The sequence below is a fragment of the Epargyreus clarus genome, unplaced genomic scaffold (genome assembly GCF_041222505.1).
Source record: "Epargyreus clarus isolate Ecla_fem2 unplaced genomic scaffold, WU_Ecla_fem_2.2 ptg000004l, whole genome shotgun sequence".
Lineage (NCBI taxonomy): Eukaryota > Metazoa > Arthropoda > Insecta > Lepidoptera > Hesperiidae > Epargyreus > Epargyreus clarus.
The window spans coordinates 5,262,040-5,282,947 of record NW_027332212.1 but is presented as its reverse complement, the minus strand read 5'-3'; the positions used below and the strand labels follow the sequence as shown (position 1 = coordinate 5,282,947).

Below are 20,908 nucleotides of genomic sequence, written 5' to 3'. Positions count from 1 at the left end.
ACTGATGGCGTAAATCTTTTATTGGCGCTAAAACCGACACTGGAAACTAAACTAGTTACCATGTTTATTCGAATCGAAACTTTGCGAGGGCAAAAACTCGTAAATAGCCGGAGGGATGTGTCGTATTTCGCTGGAAGGTGGCCGTCCCTCTCCCTGATCGATGGTCTTCGTCCAAAGTACGAGAATTAGAGGATTCGTTACATACGCGTCGACAACTCACCGCAATAAAGATGTGTCACTGTTTTGGTTTGTTCTTAGTTCCTTCTGGTCAGCGGCGGAAACTTGAGTTGCTAAACTAAGCTTGTTTTCACATTTATACGAGGCTTTAGATTTGTTACTATAGTTTAAAATGTAGAACTATATGGTGTCTCAGCAAGAAGTTAAATTAGTAATACAATTATATTTACATTACTGTAACCTATTCATGCTTTATTAGTACAATATTTTCGCTTTTATGTTCTGATTTGAAGAGTTTAGTAATAATACTAATATTGGTCATATTAGTATTATTACTAAACTCATTATTTATACTAATATCAATATCCTCACGGGCATATCTATATCCACATATATGCGTTTGCGCTAATTAAAAATTGGTGGTAGAACCCTTTGTGGTTCAACTCCGGCGGCACCACCGCCACACCTATTATAACAGCAGTTTTAAGCGCTGCTGTGTTCTGGTTTGAAGGGTGTGGTAAGGGAGACTTTTCCGAGGTTTTCCAGTATAGTCCTTAGGGGTAGCGGCGCATCTGGAGCCGACCTCCGGTACGAATATCTGATCCTATCTAGAGTTGATTACAGATGTCCATGGGCGGCAGTAGCCACTTACCATCAGGTGGACTGCATGCTCGTCTACTACTTCATATTATAAGGAAAAAAACGTGAGTTGCAACCGCTGTTTCCTCGGTTTCAGCAACTAATACATAAAAATCGTGTTATGTACATTTACTTGGAATCACATCACATTATATCTTAGAAGTTTCAAGTATTCTTCTTTAACCTTCTAAATAATGTGTCTGTGTAAAATCTTAACACTTTTTTTAAATATGCATTTCAACGTTGTTATTTTCCTATACTTGAACAATACAGTGCTATAAGTATTTACTGGATTTACATTGAACAGCTGCCGTATTTTCAGTTGCATCTGGCCCGTGATTGATTGTGTTTACTCTTCAAATGAGCTCGCCCAATAGCTCGTTAATTTGTGAATCGTAGCTCTTCAGTAATTGTTGTTTCTATGAATAAAAATTAACACGTATAATATCAAATATTATTGACATTTAAGCAAATTGAACATCATGTTATTAAACTAAGTGTTCGAATTTTTAAAATATTAGTGATTGGAATTTTGACAAATACGATTTTTTTCTCAAAGATATTAGTTAGATAAAAATGTCCTGATTTGTATTTTGACAAACCTTAAATAGAGGCTGAATAACTTTGAACTTTCTACATGAGAGTTTTGTATAAAAATCATTCTCATTCATGAATCATCATTTTTTTATCGGCAACATAAGTTGGTTTATCATTTGCATAGAATAAAAAGATTGAGGTATTTAACAGGCCTTTAAAAATTATCAAGCGTGTTAATTTCCTTGAAGTATATGCCTAAAATCAAAGGTGTCCGGAATTCGAACCCAGAAATCGTAGAAAATCCGTACTCATATTCCTAGACTACCTAGTTTTAGGTCATCAGTACGTAGAATACAAAAGTACTTTCCAACTATGTGAAATTTGTTTAGTCAAGAACGGAAATTCGAATGGGGTTGAATTTTTATTAAGTACTCTCAGTAGACGTTTCTGTAGGGGATGATTTATAACGGTTTTTCTGGGCCCGTAGATGCATAGCGCTGTCCGTTTATACGTTTTAGATGATATATAGCGATGCTCACCTGATTGATGATGGTGTACTGTAAGATGATGTTTGGATTGCGATATTCTTTCTTAGTTATATGTTATAGTAGTCAAGAAAGTATACAGACTATCTTTTGCTATATCCACACATCTATCTAATACCTTTAAATTAGCAATTCATGTATATACTTGTACCTATATGTATTATATGAATTTCGGAAATGGCTCCAACGATTTTCATGAAATTTAGGTTTCATTTTTAGAAAACGTCATTAAAACAATCAAGACTGCAATATCAAGAAATTTTGAAAAAGAAGCAAAACGGTGATATCGAAACCCAGTAACTGCATACTTTTAACCATGCTCAAATTAAAATAATTGTATGTACATTGTACATGCTTTAAATTTTATGCGATGATTTTTATGATTGCGATGATTTTTTATTGTGATGCGATTTATATTTGGTTTATAAGCAGACGCCGGTAAAAATCCGAAATGTCCTATAAAATACGTAAGCCATATATACGTAGGTTTTGTATGCTTAGAAGAAAAAATATTACGTATAGTAGGTATGTAAATAATTTCTTTGGATAAAAAGGTTGAATATTATTACTTATAGTACGTTTACTTACCTACTTCAATAATTTATATCAATAAAAAAATGATCTGGAATGTCGCCTTTAGCCCAACACACATTTACTTATATATAATTCAGTTTTATTCCATCTAGATACAAACTCATGCATAATTTAAAGGAAATGGCTTAACTCAGCCGTCCGTTCGACTACGGTCCATTTCTATTGTAGCGAGTGTCCTTTAAAAAGAACTACTCACAATAACCCTACCTTGGCATCTTAAGTATGTACGTTTTATGGGACATATTGTGTAATTAAATAAGTATTTTATTAATTATTACCTACTATTATTTTTGTTTTATATCTACTAATATTATACTGCTATGGGGGATATTGAAACGTTTTAATACTTTAACTGAGTTTATGTGTGTGTGTGTCAGTAAGTACGAGTATATGTAATTTGTCCTGCGTAACGGTTTTTCTTGACAATTATTTTCATAATCAAGATAACATTATAGGCAAACCACCTCACTTGGCGAGGCCTATATGCCCGCTGTCTACTTCTAACATGCGCAAAACCAAAAATAAAATACCTTTAAGTTTCAAAACCAATATCGATACTACCGGTCGCCGCTGTCATGTTTAAAAATCTAATATTATTAAGGTGACTCAATAATATCAACTTTGACTCGCCTCGACATTGTGGCGGCCATTAGAGTCTAGACTGCGATGTCTAGACACTAAAGAACAGCATTAGAGCTTGTTGTCATTATTTTAACGCTAACGGTTTTTGTCACGTTTTTGCGGAATCGCTAATCATGTTAAACCACATTGTATATCATCACTTTTATTTTACAGTACGAGACAAGTTTTCAAAAATCTTTTGTTAGTGGACATTCACGTTATAGAATAATTCCTACGCATCCATTTAAGGCGATTTTCCTGTCACGCATGTATACGCAGCACGCCCGTCATGAATGCACACATGAATCTCGCTGCAGTTTCTTCGCGGCTGGTGTGCGTGTGTGAATGAAACGAATATGGAAGTGATACGCGTGTTGGTACCCGCATGCAGTCGTTATCACGCGCGACAGACTTCGATCAACAATACCTCTTGATCGAAGGCGACAGACCAAGCGCCCGCAGGCTTTGCGCTGTCTGTTCCTGTACGGACTTTATAAAGATGCCGAACCATATTGAGATTGTTTTTTTAATTACATTTTTTATATAATTGTTTTTTAATTGAATTTAATTGAAGTAATGAAATGAAAATTCTGTTACGTTAAACAAAAACTATATAGTATACTTTAATTTCTACGATACCAAACATAGCAAATAATTATTAAATACTGAATCTATCTATTAAATCCATTAAACAAGCTTTTACGTAATTAAGCGCTTTACGATTATTTTACATAACCACTTCATATTTAAAGTACCGAACAACCTGCAATAAAGTGATTGGTGCATGAAACTTAATTATTACGACACCAATAAATCATTATTCAATTAAAACTTAATAAAGGCATCATGTATAAAGTGACAATTACTTCCAGCGACTAATAAGCAAAAATTGAAGCGACAGCACCTGTTTAAATTAACTGGCCGTTTAACCGCTAATTAACGTGCGCAGTTATTTAAATTGATCGATAATTACAGACACGAACCAAAGATGGATTGGATAATTGTGTTTTTAAAGTCTAAGGACTTTATAGAGTCCTTGATGTGGATTAATTGTGGATGTAGCGTAAAATATGAAATAAATGTCAACCACACAATTGTCTACAATCGACGTTGCAGGATTACAGCATTTTACAAATATTGTTTTCGACATCTTTTTCCTTATTTTTTTGGAAATTATTATTGGACAATTTTATACTAAATAACTTACCTAATGTTGGGGAATAGATGACGAATATGATTTTTACATCAAGGAATTAACAATAAAATATAATTCGTCTCAATAGCAGATTTTCTTTGAAAAGAAAATTTAATACGTGTTACTTTTGCCTTCCTTATTAATATAAAGAAAGCTTTATCTTAGTACGAGTATTACGTATAAGGTAAATTTCCTGCCTTCTTACACGGCACCCTGTTTTACAGTAAATTACTTTAAACGTGGTAATTGAATAATTTCCATATTAAAACACGTCACCAGCACAGTTTGGTTCGCGATATCAAATATACTAATTACATCCTTTCATGTACAAGTTATACGGAATTATTTATAACATGGAGATATAAAGTGTATTTTCAGAGTAAATTGCTTTGATTAGGCAAGAAATGTAGCGATATTCTCTTAGAAGATTGGAATAACATGTAACCATAAGTATATATATTTTCCGTGAATAATCGTATAAAGTTTCATATGAATTGTATAAACTTTCGTTTAAACGAATACAATGTATTTTGAGTAACAGAATATATAATTATAATAATATTAAGGACTTTTGCGATATTTCATATTAAAAGTTATACTTTGCTTGCTTGCATTTTCCCTTTGAGAATAAGTTCAGTATTATGCGTACATAGAAGCACAATTATTACTTATTTTAAATTTAATCGCAATGGCGTAGACCTCATAACTTTAATCCTTATGTACGACATAAATTCATCGTTTCCAAGTAAGTATTTATAATTTCAAATAACTCTCTAGACGGACATTGTTCAAAAATTCTAACTTTTAATAATCCCGCTACTCTCTACTCGCATGCATGCTCTTGCATACCAAATACGAAATTTGCATGATCCCACCGATTATAAGTAATTTGCGTGTGATGAAATTTTCACACGCTGGATTCTTGACTTTCAATCCAGTTTTTAGTATCTCGTTATTCCTAATTGACATGTGTCAGTAATTGACGTCAAGAACCTTTAGTTCAAATGTGGAATGGATTGATTGAGTCTGTTAGAAGTTTTTATTCTTTATTTTTAAGCCGTTACAACGGATGAACTGATAACATCAGTGTCTATATAAATAAATTATGTTACATATTATGGCTTTCTGTGTCTATAACCTGCGTTTTTTTAATTTCGAAAACTTGCTTGAAGTGAACAGGATACAGATATATGTTATTTATTTTTTATCATAATCATCAATCCATAATTGCCCCATTGCGGGGCATAGGTTTTCTCTCAGAATGAGGAGGATTAAACCAAAGTCCACCGCGCTGGCGAAGTGCGTATTGTTAGACTTCATAAACATTTCACAACATATTTTTAAAGTGAGAAGACTAGACTTAGTGAGAAGACTCCAACGGACTAAACCCTTTGAGCTTATGACATGACACAGTGTAGTGTTAGTGAAATAGTGATAAGTGAACATTATAGAACACAAGAACAATGTGTCTACTCCCTTATGTGTTAAAACAATGAAGTGCAGTGTCAGAGGACGCCACCTTCATTATATGATTATTTAGCAGTTTAAGTTAGCGTAGAATTACTCATTAGTCATAAATTAGGCTAGATCGTAATTAATATCGTATCGTAGAGCGCTATGACATGGGGCTCTTCAAAAAAGGTGCAAAAAGAGCTCTCCTTCAAAGCCGGCGATGCATTGGCGACTCCTCTGGTGTTGCAAATGTCCATAGGCGACGTTGACTACTTTCCATCAGGTAGCACGTCTGCTTTATCGTCAGGTTCAAATATAAAAAAAAAAAAAAAAAAATCGTAATTAATATAAAGTACCTATATAGTCACTTGGTACTTTATACAAACAAAAAAAAAAAAATTTTTTAAAGATCTCTCAGGTATGCAGTTTTCCTCGCGATGTATTTATTGACCCTTTAAATAAGTGAGAAATAATTTGTAATACAAACATAATTGAAACCTCCAATGTGCCTGGTATTTAAACCTCGGACCTCTCGATTGAGAGGCCGCGTTTCAATTTTACTACTTTATACTTACAATAAGTTAACAGAAATCCCTACTGCGTTTATTAGTGAATAACTCGCTGAGAACAGCTCTTGAATTGTTTATTACAAAACTCTGGTTGAGATTAAAGTTTAGAAGGAGTTAAAAGCAAATCTCAGTTGGATGTCAGAGTCCCATTAGGTGACGACGTTATAAATAACGGAGGTAGTGGCAAAGTTTCTATTGATAAATTGATGAAGACAACATTACTTTATACTATTTTGAGGGATATATTAGAAAATATATTATTACTTTAGATAGATAGATAGAGAGATAGATAGATAGATAGATAGATAGATAGATAGATATTCTTTATTGCACACTTTTTATTGCAATAAAGAATATCTATCTTTTCATTTTAATAAAATTATATAGCTTTATATTGTGGAATACATTTTTTTGTAATATTGAAGTAGAAAACGAGTATACAGTCTACCTGTTGGTAAGTAGATATCTATAATCAAACCCATATCAAATAAGAGGCCTACTTGAGTTTGCCTGCAAATGCATTGCTAGCCCCGAGGACCGAGTTAGAACGCCTCGGATAAGTATATCTGCCTTACTACACCTTCCAAACCGGAACACAGCATCGCGTAACACTGTTACTAGAGAGAATTAGTGTGTTATTAGGGAGAATTAGTAATGGCCGTGGTACTGCCTGAGCCGAACTACAAAAAGTTCATCACATTCAGTACCCTTACCATGAGTTTTTACGTTTTGACAAATATGACTGTTTTGGTATTTGTTTACGCATTTGCCCATACAATTTCCAATCACCGCCCCTAGCGGATTGTTTAGAACTATAGTGTCAGTAACGTAACATTAAATGTCTAAATTGACAAATGGCGCTTTATGTTTTGTCTTTCTCTTTTGCGAACATGTGAGGTAAACAAAAATTCTCGAGCACTTACTTATTGTTAGTCTAGTAAGCAAACGGAACAGAATAATGGATTGAGTAAACGTAACGTAAAATTGTGGGATGTTTTGAAAACTCATGGTAAGGATACATCATATAACCGCGTCCAAAACTTAACTCTATTAAAACAAATGGTAACAAAAACATTTTACAGATAAATTGTACTCTATTAATCCAGTAAGTAGTTTCAGTACATTTAGAGCATAGATACACAAACACTATCAGGTATGATCAATGGATGTCCGTATCAGCGCCGTCGCCGACCATCCATCTCGGCTGTCGTCTCCGGACCGAGTAATTAATTAACCCGTAAATGCTTGGCCCCGGACCGCCCAAATGAATTGTTGGACAGGACATGATCTTGATCGCAAGAAACTCGAGATAATTACTTAGTTCGATGAAGAGAGGAAGTCTTATGTCCTAGTCCTATTAAATGTATATTTATTACCGTTCCAGAGATAGAGCCCTGCAACATACAGACAAACGACAAAAGTTTATCAAGTTAAGCTATAGAGGTTTTTTATATAATATTACAGGAATAGTATGGAGATAAATTTTATCCTGATTTATTAATCTAGTAAGTAATTACAGTAAGTACAAAGGCGAAGATAGATACACAAACACTATCAGGTATGATCAATGGATGTCCGCATCAGCGCCGTCGCCGACCATCCATCTCGGCTGTCGTCTCCGGACCGAGTAATTAATTAATCCATAAATGCTTGGCCCCGGACCGCCCAAATGAATTGTTGGACAGGACATGATCTTGATCGCAAGAAACCCGAGATAATAATTACTTAGTTCGATTGAGAGAGGAGTACCTACTTATAACAAACATCGTGTGAAAATGTAGTAAAAAATGAAGCTCCTTCTTTGAAAAAGCAGTTAATATTTTTAAATTTAAAAAAGCGCAACAAATCATAGAGATTTTTTTAAAATATGCGTACCACTAGTATGCAGATAAATTGTATTATATTTTATTAATCCTGTGCGTAATTATAGAACAACGTTGAACATAAAGGAACCCCAGATAATAATTACTTAGTTCGATTGTGATCAACATTATGTATACCTAATAATAAGTACCTAAAAATAATTGAAAACTTAACCTAACACTGAATATTATTTCCTCACCCATAGCTCGACACTAGGATTCCCCGTGTCGTGGGTGCCATGAACACACAAAGACGAATACACAAAGACCCAGACCCAGAACAGATGTCTAAATGTATTGTTGAGACATTTATCTGGCCGGGGATCGAATCCGGAACCCTTTGCACGTCAGACCGGTATGGTGACCGCTCCGCCCCACGGTTTTTTTATAATATAGGAGTAGCAGACGAGCATCCAGTCCACCTGATGGTAAGTGGCTACTGCCGCTCATGGACATCTCTAATCAACCCCAGATAGGATTAGATATTCCTACTTGAGGTCAGCCACAGATGCGCCGCTACCCCTGAGGACTAAGCTGGAACGCCTCGGAAAAGTATGTCTCCCTTACCACACCCTTCAAAACGGAACACGGCAGCGCCTAACACTGCTGTTATGAGGCAGAAATAGGTGTGGCGGTGGTGCCGCCGGAGTCGAACCACAAAGGGTTCTACCACCTACAAATATCGATATATTCGATTGTCGAAATAAAGTTATATTCAAAATTACAATTACAACCGCATTATTTAGAAACATATTTCCCGCATTATATGAATTACCCACACATGTTTAAACACCGGAAAGCAAATTCAACATCAATCTAAATAAATCGGGATACGATAAATAAATCCCAAAACGAAATTACTTTAGCAAATTCGAATCACAGAGTAACACACCAACAGAGCAATCCTAAGTCTATCACACTCGTTATTTACTCATTAAAACTTCGCGTTCTCCATTTGAACGGAAAAGTAAAATTAACTTTTTGAAGCCAACACTTCAAGCGTCTTGCCGAATTCAAAGAAAGACCTTATTTCGCATCTTTTTAAAAGAAGATATAGGTATGTACCTACGAGGGCGCGTTTTTAAGTCCGCGGAATGGTGGGGTTGGAGGGATGATAGCGGGCTTGTTAAGGGCGGTACGTGTTAAGTGACTCATAAATAGTATAAATATAAAGTTTTATCACAATTGCATCATTAGTTTTAAAACTATCGACAATTAAACAACTCAATCCGGAAAAAATATTAAAGTATGGAGAAAATCGAGCATCGCGCCGTTATAAAGTTCCTTACCAAGCAAGGAAAGTCTGTGCAAATCATAATGGAAAAGATGTCATCGGTTTACGGGGATTCTTGCCCTGGAAAAACGATGGTTTACAAGTGGAACAACCTTTTTAAGCTAGGCAGGGATTCACTTGAAGACGACCCACGACCCAGACGGTCTGTTGAGGTGACCACTCCGGAAACGATGGCGAAAGTCGAAAAATTAGTACTGGAAGATGCTCGGCTAAAGAAGGAACAGCTTGCAGAAATGGTTGGAGTATCGGATACAAGCATTTTTAAATTTCTGCATGACCATCTTGGCATGACTAAGGTCAGCGCGCGGTGGGTGCCGAGAATGCTCACGCCGCCTCAAAAACAACAGCGCGTTGAATGTTCCCGTGCGTTATTGGACCTCTGTGGAGAAGATAAAGATATTGTATTGAATCGAATTGTTACTTGAGATGAAACTTGGGTTCACCATTATGAACCTGAGTCTAAACAAGACTTCATGCAGTGGCATAAAAAGGGTACAGCACCTCCTAAAAGGTTTAAGGTGTCACAATCGGCCGGAAAATTCATGGCGACAGTCTTTTGGGATTCAGAAGGAATTTTGTTAATAGATTATAAAGATAAAGGTGTCTCTATAACCGGAGAATATTACGCAACTATCCTGGAGCGGTTAAAAGAAGCCATCAAAGAAAAAAGGCGGGGAAAATCAACCAGAGGTGTCCTGCTGTTGCACGACAATGCGCCCGTACACAAAAGCCGTATTGCACTGGCTGCCCTGCATAAGGTGAGCTTTGATATTTTAAATCACCCACCCTATAGGCCAGACCTGGCTCCCAGCGATTATTATCTCTTTCCAAAAATGAAAAAAGAGCTTCGTGGAAATAAATTTTCTACAGACGAAGAAGTTAAGGACGCAATTTTTCCGACAAGGACGAATCATTTTTTATGAGGGTTTAAATAAGTTAATACAAAGATCTTAAAAATGTATTCGTCTTGCAGGAGAATATGTAGAAAAAGAAAAATAATTTTGACATTTTATTTTCCCTCCTTGTCCCTCATTCCGCGAATTTAAAAACGCACCCTCGTATGTTAACTTAATCAAGCCGAGAAAGTTGGCGTTATTTTCAGCTTACCATTGTATATCTGCTAGTATCTATTATTTATTAAATAATTCCTTGTGCAAGAAATTTTAGACCACAATACATTAAATCGAGAAATTCAAGACTGTTCCCATATTGTTTATTTAGCTAAAGATAAAGAAGTAGCTAGTTCCTGCCTGCACTGATAATAACTGCGCCTTTCTATAGCTTCTTTCATTTGGTAGAACATCTAATAAAGTTTATTGAAAATCAAAAAAATGTTCATAAAATTAAAAGTTAATAATCGGCAAAAATATTTACGCGTAGTGCATAATGAGGATGGCCCGAAGTCCAATAGAAAAGTGCTTCGTGACGTCATTGTGGCGGATGTCGTATTGGACTGAGTGGAATTTAATATTTGCCGCAATGCGAACCCTGCGTTTAAAGTATTACGTGCAACTATTTGGGCTTACGTTCAATCACGTCAGGAAAGCATTGCAGTGATAGTCGAGTGTGAAAAGTATGCGGTTCAAACGGATTTTTCGAAGTTATATGAAGTTATGTGTGAGTATACTGGATTAGAAAGTAATTATCACGTGCTACAATGGTAAAGGAAGACAAAGAGAGAACCTGTACACTAGAGAATTGTTTGAACAAAATCTCAAAAATATGTAAAGTCTACCAATGCGCACTTGGCCGGCTCGGATATTGGCCTATACTTTCTATATATATATTTTTAGGAACCAGAAGTGTAAAATGTTAAAAAAAAAAAAAAGAACACAATTACAAACGATTTTCTTATATTTAATTAAATTATTAAATTACCACTAAGCACAGTTTATTAATCAATTCTAACCAAATTACAATCGAAATTAAGAAGGAAACAATCAACTACCAAACATAAATTGACATTAAACAAATCATAACAACCGTTAATTTGAATTATCTACCGAGTACACAGACAACCTATCCTTACGAGCGCCGACCAGCAAATGGGCTGCCTATACCTGCGCGAGGCTATTTATAGGCGGCAGGTGACGTAAAATAAAAGTCAACCCGCAAGATCCTGACACGGCCTCTCCTGACCGTGTCCGGCCTCGGACACTTCTTCAGCAACAACGTCCTCTACAGCGTTGGTGGGAGGCTGGGCGGAGGGTCCCGCATCTGCGAAATCATTATCCTGATGGTCATCACCTAGAACAGTAACAATTGTTTGCATTAGTTAAAAATTCCCTTTGTTAATTTTGCCTATTCAAACATTCATCTCACATTCAAGGCCCTCATTCATCAAGCAATTTAAAGTAAAAGTTTCACAACCATAACAATTAGTAAGTCGTTCATCGTCTTACATTCATCACTCTGTACGGCCGTACTAAAACCCTTACATATCAATTGACACATCTTCATATGTCAATTGACATGCCTGCAAACCAAATGTACCGCAGCACATTTGCGAATGTGTGGACAGCTATACCGCAGCAAGTGTCACCCCCACATTCCCTGAACTCGCCCCGCAGTTCGAGCCCAGTATTATCGGATACCGCAGCACCGACGCCTGGAATGTGTCACCGCAGCGCACATCCAGTATTCTCAACAAGTACCGCAGCACAAGTTTTATCAAAATAATTACTTCTTCGGGGTACCCCTCTCATGCGTGGTAACGCCACACATTCTTTCCATCAGCGAGGTTAGTCGCCGATGTTCACATTCGTAACTGTAACATAAAGTAAAACAATTACTCACATTCAAAGAAAGATGCACACGTATCCGGGCACCATTCTCCCTTCCAGGGAACCATATATTGGGCTGCTGCCTGTGTTGTTTTCCCTCGAGCACCGGTTAATAATTTAAGCTCATATCTGTCACTTGGCAAAACTTTAGTGACCTGATAGGGTCCTCTCATCCCCGAGTCTAGCTTGCCCGTGCTCTGGGAGTACTTTATCACAAACACGAGGTCTTGAAGCTTGAAAACCCTTGGAGATTTCCGGTGCCGGTTTACACGAGAGTCTTGTTTCGTTTGGTTGTCTCTCAGCATCTCACTGGCTCGAGTTCTGCATAACTCGCGCCATGCCTCGCGATTAGGGTGAGCGTCTTCTACTGCGACGTCTCGAACCAGGGCACGCAGTGCAGGAGTGGTCGCATCAGTACCGATCAATAAGTTTACAGCAGAATGTTTGGTTGTTTTTTGTTTCGTTATGTTTAAGACTAATTGAAGTTTCCATAAATAATCGGACCAACAAGTATTTTTATTGCTAACCTCTATACGAATCATATTTAACACAGTACGAATATAACGTTCTGCCTGGCCATTTGCATGATGCATTTCAGGCGTGATATAATGAATATCACACCCCATATCATTCATGAATTTAACAAAACTAGAGGCTTCGAACATACGTCCGCGATCGCAAATTAATAACTTTGAAACACCAAACAAAGAAATTGTGTTGTTAAAAACACGTTTTAACTCATCTGTATCTTGTCTATGCATTGGATAGAGCAAAGTAAATTTAGTAAACGAATCAATAATAACAAGAACGAATTTATACCCGTTAGATTCGGGTAAGGGACCTAAGACATCGACGTGGATCGTATTAAAGGGAATGTCCGGCTTTTCCCATGATGTGATCGGCTGTTGGGGAGCTCTAGGAACACGTTTTTTTGACATACAAACAAGACAGTGAGACACATACTTATTTACAAAAGTCCTAAGTCCGGGGAACCAAAAATGTTTTAAAATCAAATGTAATGTCTTTTCAGCTCCGATATGTTCATGTTCGTCATGAAAAATCCTTAGAAGGCTCAGTCTGTGACCTTTTGGGATATAACATAATAGGCGTGGCCCCTCTCCAACGGGAGTGTAACGATAATAAAGTAAATCATTTTGACAGACATACCTCTGAGGATCCAAGTTACCATCGTTTAATTTCTGAATTAATTCTTGAGTCTCGTTATCCGCATTCTGAGCTATTTGGGCCCAGTTGCGAGGTTTGTCAATATGATTCACTTGCGCCGCTGGTGGATTTCTGCTCAGGTAGTCAGCGTGCTGCATTAGAACGCCTTTTCTATATTCAATAGTGAAATTGTAGTCCTGTAAATAAATCCACCAGCGCGCCACTCTGGGTAGTAAATCCTTTTTCCGTTCTGTAGCCTTTAAAGCGTTACAGTCCGTGATAATCTTAAATTCAATACCAATGAGATAGTGTCTTAGATATTGTAACGCTTTAACGACTGCCAACGTTTCTAACTCGTATGAGTGATATTTACACTCCGCCCCCTGCGTAGTTCTGCTAAAATAAGTAACTACGCGCTTCTTACCATCACTATGAGTTTGAAGTAACACGGCGCCATAGCCTACACTACTTGCATCCGTGTGGAGCTCCGTAGGCAAGGCGGCATCAAAAATTGCAAGTACAGGCTCAGTAGTAAGTTTTTCAATGAGATACTGTCGAGCAGATTCCTGTTCTGAGCCCCACTCAAATTTAACGTTCTTCTTCAGTAAATGAGAAATACTTGCAGTTTTTGACGCATAGCCCTCGATATAGCGACGGAAATACCCCGCCAACCCTAGGAACTGACGTATCTGCTTTACATTGCCTGGTATTGGCGAGTTTACCAAAGCTGCCACTTTACCTGGACTCGGCCTGACCTGACCGTGAGAAATGACACGGCCAAGATATTCTACCTGTTGTGTCAGAAATGAACATTTCTGGAGATTGATTGAAAATCCAGCATCTGTCAATGTTTTTAATACCTCGCGTAACAACGTAATGCCATCTGCAATGGTCTCGCTCATCAATAATACGTCATCAACATAGACTAATACCTTACCGGATTCAATCAATCTTCGAAGAGTGGTGTTAATGATCCTTTGGTAGACCGTCGGAGAATTACATAGACCGAATGGCATCTTCACATATTCGTAGTGACCTTCAGGGGTCACGAACCCAGTTTTATGTATAGAGGCCTCATTAATCGGTATCTGGTGAAAACCAGAGGCCATATCTAAGCAGGTGAAGAATTGCGAAGACCCTAAGCGATCCATGTGATCCTCAATGAGAGGCAGAGGATACCTGTCTTTTATTGTGATCCTATTTAGCGCTCGGAAGTCGACGCATAACCTATTCGAACCATCTTTCTTTTTAACTAGTAAAATTGGGCTGGCATATTCTGATTCTGATTCTCTAATTATTCCTTTGTTTAATAAATCGTTAATTATTTCTCTGACTTTGATTTTTTTCCTGATAAGATAAACGGTAAGGGTGGTATACTACAGGCGTACTGCTAGTGAGGTTTATGTGCATCTGCCCTGTAGTTACTGTTGTAGTAGCCGTACCAGATATAAGAAATTTAGAAAACTCATTAATTACTGTCATTAAAGAAATGAGCTCCTCACCCCTGAGTGGTGTGTTGACGTTATTAGTTAACACTTTCTCAACTGAGTTAATTTTTGAAATGCTATTGGAAGTATGGGTCAGATATTGTTTATCTTTGGTCCGATAATAACTTATGCCGTCTCGGTTTAATACGTCCGTGCCAATAATAATAGGGGTATTCATGCAAGAAGCGGGTACAATCACCAAATCAACGTCAAGAGAAATATTCTCAAATTCGATAGTCAAAGTGACATATTCGCGACAAGATATTTCTTTATCACCTACTCCTTTAATAAGGCATTCGCTAAACTTACGCTGACAGGAAAACAATTTGATAATGTCTGACGCTATCAAAGAAATGTTTAACGCCCCGCTATCTATCAAGACATCCACGGGGACGCCTTGAATAACCGCTGTAACAATATCGTTGTTCTTAGTGTCGCTAGATATCTCTTTACATAAGTTCACCTTCCTATTCTGATTATTATTATTACGAGCCTCCGAACGTTCTTTAAAGAAACAGTTGCTTTCTTTATGTCCTATCTTTTTACAGAAGGTACAAGTCGGTATGGCTGACTGTTTAGTCGCACTTTCCGATTGTCTAGAATTATTCTGCGCATCTAGTTTCTTTAAACAAGTGAAGCTCTTATGTCCAATCCGACCACATGTGTGACATTTCGGAGCCGGCATGCCTACCTTACGCGATTTCGTAAAATGCGAGGGTAAACGAGAATCTAATTTTGTCCGAGCAGGTTTAACGTAAATGGACAAAAATGAGACTAAATTTTCAACAGATAGCTCAGCATTAGCGGCCGCTGCACGCACCTGCGGGTCCGTTATTCCACGAATAATAATTTGCACCATGAGATCATTACTCAGCCCCTTAACTATTCGCAAACGAAGTAACGAACGTCGAGCGTATTCGGCGTACGTCGAATACTTATCTGAAGTCGTATTCATGACTTCATACAGAATATTTGCATAGTCCAATTTACGCGGACATAACGGGGTGAATTCTAACCTAAAATTTGTCCATGACCGATCATTAGTGACCCACTCATTAAGCCAGGTTTTTGCGTCACCTTTTAAACAATTAGAAACTCTCGAAAGACATTCTGTATCACCCCAACCGTTTGCGACTTTAGCCCGTTCAACCTCTTCGCACCATACCGCGATATCGTGGATTAAAGGGTCGAAATTTGACACAAAATAATTTTGAGACTTATTTTTAATCGCGGTACTCAAAAGTTCGACTAATGCACTACTCACGGAAGGCGCGTTCAAGCTTTGTTGACTAGTGTCGTGTGGACCCGGGCGTAACGACCTTTGAGATTCATCTAATGAATTTTCCTCTATAGCATTAAGACGTGAGATTATCGAGTTCAATGCTTGTTTCACTGAAACATCGCGACGCGAATGTGACCGCCGTGAACGCGAACGCGAGCGCCGTGAGCGAGAGCGTGAGCGAGACCGTGAGCGGTTACAGTTTCGCTTACGTTGTAGAGAACGACCGCGAGACGAGCGCCCAGGCATTTCAGGCGTATAACCACGAGAACGAACTCGCCTGCGCGAACGGTTTCGAGACCTAGACCGGGATTTCTCGGATGTGTAATACCTAGATCGACTATGCGCTCGTTCACGCGAATCACCCCGCCCCCGAAAACGCTCAACACAACGCTCACGTTTACGATAATTTATATCTGAAGACCTACTACGAGACCGCGAGGTCCGAGGCATTGTTTTTGATAGCTGATTGTTTCCTTACAAATTACTGTGGACACAGGCCTATCCCACTTCTGATTTTAGGAACCAGAAGTGTAAAATGTTAAAAAAAAAAAAAAGAACACAATTACAAACGATTTTCTTATATTTAATTAAATTATTAAATTACCACTAAGCACAGTTTATTAATCAATTCTAACCAAATTACAATCGAAATTAAGAAGGAAACAATCAACTACCAAACATAAATTGACATTAAACAAATCATAACAACCGTTAATTTGAATTATCTACCGAGTACACAGACAACCTATCCTTACGAGCGCCGACCAGCAAATGGGCTGCCTATACCTGCGCGAGGCTATTTATAGGCGGCAGGTGACGTAAAATAAAAGTCAACCCGCAAGATCCTGACAATATGGTTTGACTATATATACATTCTTTAATGAGAGAGTTATTTGGAGAGAGTGGAATATTGCGTTGCCGTATTGCCGTCAACGTATATACGACCGTTATAAATACAAATTACATTGAAGTCCATAGAACGTCGAATCAGGGGTCACTCGGATAATGAAATATATTATGTATTAATTAATATAATTGTCTGTTTAATAAATAAACATAAATATAAATAAATACACCGCCGCCCACCTCTCAATTCATATAATTAACATTATAGAATGCAAACATTAATACCATGTTTATACAAGTTTGCTGACCGTATCATTGCAAGTATCAGGGGCAACACACAAATTATACTACAAGTAAACAAAGTAATACAGAAGTATTCAATTTTTCCACTACAGAATCACACAATAAATTCACTTAAGGGTACTCACTGAAGCAGACACGATCCACTGGTGAAGTCATTCACCTGATAAAATAAAGTTGAACAAAACATCTTTCTAGCTCCGAAAATAACGAAAAATACGCATCGAATAACGTAAATAAACAAAAGGAATGCAATTACGTTACGCATTAAATTCTCAGACGGGAAAAATCACTGTAACGAAAATCTCAAGACTTGAGTATAAAGTATTTGTCGCACCTTCAAAGAGTAAGTTCGTCTTCGTGCATAATTCTTTATGTAAGTCATATTGAACATCCATTCCACTAGAAGTTTTAATTTTAGTTTTGCGTTAATTATTCAAATGCAATAATTTTGAAGTAAAAGCCTTTTGTGTCATATTAATATTTTAAGGTAAATAAATACAATTAGGTTTGTCTTACACCAGCTGTCGGAAAATATCAACGCCCAGCAGTGGGATATTAATAGGGTTTTTCATAATTAGTCATGCAAATTATGTAAGACGGTTATACATATTATTCTTATGCTTCTATTGTTTATTGGGATAAATCATTGAGTTTTACTACAATAGTGACAATTTTCAGGCAAACCAATTTTATAGTACCTAAAGACTGTTATATTATTCTTATGGTTTAATTATTTATTGGATTAACTCATTCAGTCTTACTATAGTGGTGGCCTTTTTCAACCAAAAAATCTTACAGTTTTTATTTTCTGTTAGTCGTTTATCTTTAACTCGCCCTGTGTATAACACGACCAAAAGGGTCCCCCTCTATTTTGTAAAGCGGGCCCTTAGGGGCTCCCTAGAGCCCGCTCTATATTAAAGGAGGGGTTCGGTACTTATTAAAAGTGGGAAAGCACCGTGCCCAAACACCTTAAGGCTGCGAATGGTGTCCCTTGTCCCTTTTGTTTTTCAACAACTGATTTCGGGAAAAACAACAATATATTTTTTTCTATAGGGCTGGTTATTTGATGAATTAGAATGGTCTATTGTACATTAAATGTGTTTTAAAAACATATTTATAAGATATGGAAAAGGTCATTTTAATGTAATTAAATTGAATGGGTTCTCGAGTATTGAAATAAGTAGATAATTATTTTAACGACAATAAATTTGAAATTTAAATGCAGCGTTTATTATTATCAAAATTTAAATGAATCCAACGACATCTCATATGTTAAAATCCATCACGCCGTTGGGGCTGGAGAAGATACCAAAGAATGAAATGTACAATTATACATACATCCGCTCCGAAAAGTCGAGTCAAGATGCTCAAGCACTAAACCAGTACCCATACCAGGAGTTTTTACGTTTCGACAAATATGACTGTTTTGGTATTTGTTTACGTATTGGCCCATACGATTTCCTAGTTCTGACACTATCCGCTAGGGGCGCTGATTGGAATTTGTATGGGCAAATACGTAAACAAATACCAAAACAGTCATATTTGTCAAAACGTAAAAACTCCTGGTAAGGGTACAGATCAAGCGTGTTACTTAAATTAAAACTAACATTTTTTTTTGTTTACATAAAGACCAATGGGCATTTCACATAACAATGTATTATATACAACACATTGAAACATCTTCGACCAGAGACTTTGTATCGCTACCGTACTCTATTGAGAATTCCTCTCCCAAAAGCCTTTAAAATTCAATATTATCGGTCCTTGCTACAGCCTCCTCACGTCCTTTGACCACAAAGGCCTCTGCTCTACAGGGTTAGAAATAACCGCTACCGTACCGTTCTCTACAATTTGCAAGTTACTGCTAGTATATTGTTATATATTTGTTGCTAGTATTGTTAGGTATATATTTCATGATAATATTTTAGCTACACAGCAATCTTTACTTAGATAATATTAGTAAGTACCTACATACACATTTATGAAGGAAATCTACCTAGTGGTTGCAACTCGTCCGTTATCGGGCAGAGGTTCGAATCAGACCTCTGATTTTTCTGAGTTATGAGCATATTAGAAATTAATTATGACTTGTTATATGGTGAAAGAAAACATCGTGGGAAACCTATTCTCAATGTATATTATTAAAACAATACTTCTTATTTAAATATACGTCTTTTTTAGTTGACAAAATGAATTCGAAGATATATAATTTCATAAATTATTAACGCCTACAAAGAATGCTCCGTACCACTCCATTTTATATTTAAAGGACTTTGCGTAGGTATGTTACTGAAATGTATTATCTAAATCCCTGTCTATAAAGTTGTCTTAACTTAAATCTTGACGTCTCTTTATCTGACTTTTATAGACGGTTTCATGCCCTTTGCCCACAAAGAGGTTACATTTAGGGCTTAGGCGCTATTCTACACCCTTTCACAATATGGTCTTTTGTAAGTTATATTAAACTAGTTTTACCCCCGGCTTCGCCCGCGTTTAAAAGATAATAATATGATATACTAACATACATAAAACTGAAAATTCGTACCTTCATTGGAATGACAGTGGTGCCATCTAACGAAAATTGGTCGTACCAACTCTGGAACCTTCGTGAGCTCATGGACAACAACTTTGCTAAAGATCATCACTTGATCAAATACATAGTTTACGATTCAATCCTTACTAATATCGATTAAAATAATCGATTTTTTTGGTCCAAAAGATCGATTCTCCGATTAATCAATCTTACATCGCCATCCCTAGTTCCCGTGGGATTTCCAGAGTAAAAACTATCCTATGTCCTTTGTCGGCTATCTTTGTACAAAATTTCATTAAAATCGGTTCAGTGGTTTAGGCGTGAAGAAGAGACAGACAGACAGACAGAGTTACTTTCGGATTTATAATATTAGTAAGGATTATTTTTCGTTTTCCTAAATACAAATAATAGTTAACGCAATGTTATTAATATTACATTAAAATTCATATTTACTTTGTTTAAACATATGTTTATTTTGATATTTGTTAAAAATGTTTATTTTGTTTCATTGAAACAGACTAATTTTAATGCATAATTAATAACTTTATTTGGTAGGGGGTAGATGACCTCTGACTTACACATGAGGCGACCACCATAGCCCACAGATGATTACGCATCTGCATTTGACTTCACGTAAAAAAACCTGTTTTATATGGAGTTGGCTACGAATATCCTCGAGCAGTAGTAACTGACTGCAAGCTTTGGGTTCATCATATGCTTCAGTCGGATACAGGTCTATTTCCACGACTAGGGTATGTCGCGTGCGCTTCTTCAAAACGGATTGGTGATTACATTAATGATAACAAAAATGTTTAATCAATATTTTATTCCTCAAATACAATATAATGTAACACATAAAATTGGTTGTGATAATATTAATCACCTTCTCTGTAAAGTAACGGCAGGCTGTTAAAGTTGTTACTGCCTACAATATGGGCGACCAGAATAAACACACTCAGGCGCCCTCCCTAAAACCCTGTCGTTAATTTGTATTCTAATACCATCGGAATTAGGGCCCGGACGTA

The 20,908-nt window shown here is 36.9% G+C and overlaps 2 protein-coding genes across 2 annotated transcripts; both read right to left on the bottom strand.

The window, feature by feature from the left end:
• Positions 1-11,322: 11,322 nt before the first annotated feature.
• Positions 11,323-13,144, bottom strand: LOC140757166 (uncharacterized). Its single transcript, XM_073092699.1, has 2 exons — positions 12,282-13,144; positions 11,323-11,732 (listed from the first exon to the last, which is right to left on the bottom strand). Exons 1-2 carry the CDS (start codon positions 13,027-13,029, stop codon positions 11,590-11,592), a joined length of 891 nt encoding a protein of 296 aa, XP_072948800.1. The 5' UTR covers positions 13,030-13,144; the 3' UTR covers positions 11,323-11,589.
• Positions 13,145-13,318: 174 nt separating this feature from the next.
• LOC140757123 (uncharacterized) lies at positions 13,319-17,001 on the bottom strand. Its single transcript, XM_073092659.1, has 3 exons — positions 15,611-17,001; positions 13,436-14,187; positions 13,319-13,352 (listed from the first exon to the last, which is right to left on the bottom strand). Exons 1-3 carry the CDS (start codon positions 16,649-16,651, stop codon positions 13,319-13,321), a joined length of 1,827 nt encoding a protein of 608 aa, XP_072948760.1. The 5' UTR covers positions 16,652-17,001.
• Positions 17,002-20,908: the final 3,907 nt, after the last annotated feature.

What these genes read in the sequence shown, in the direction of transcription:
- LOC140757123 (XM_073092659.1), bottom strand. Translation starts at nt 16,651, where the DNA reads ATGCCTCGGACCTCGCGGTCTCGTAGTAGGTCTTCAGATATAAATTAT. An exon ending in ATTTTACGAAATCGCGTAAG is followed by an intron (nt 14,188 to 15,610) that starts GTAGGCATGCCG and finishes TCTCACGGTCAG; the next exon opens with GTCAGGCCGAGTCCAGGTAA. An exon ending in GGTAACTTGGATCCTCAGAG is followed by an intron (nt 13,353 to 13,435) that starts GTATGTCTGTCA and finishes ATATCCCAAAAG; the next exon opens with GTCACAGACTGAGCCTTCTA.
- LOC140757166 (XM_073092699.1), bottom strand. Translation starts at nt 13,029, where the DNA reads ATGCATAGACAAGATACAGATGAGTTAAAACGTGTTTTTAACAACACA. An exon ending in GTGTGCATCTTTCTTTGAAT is followed by an intron (nt 11,733 to 12,281) that starts GTGAGTAATTGT and finishes TTACTGTTCTAG; the next exon opens with GTGATGACCATCAGGATAAT.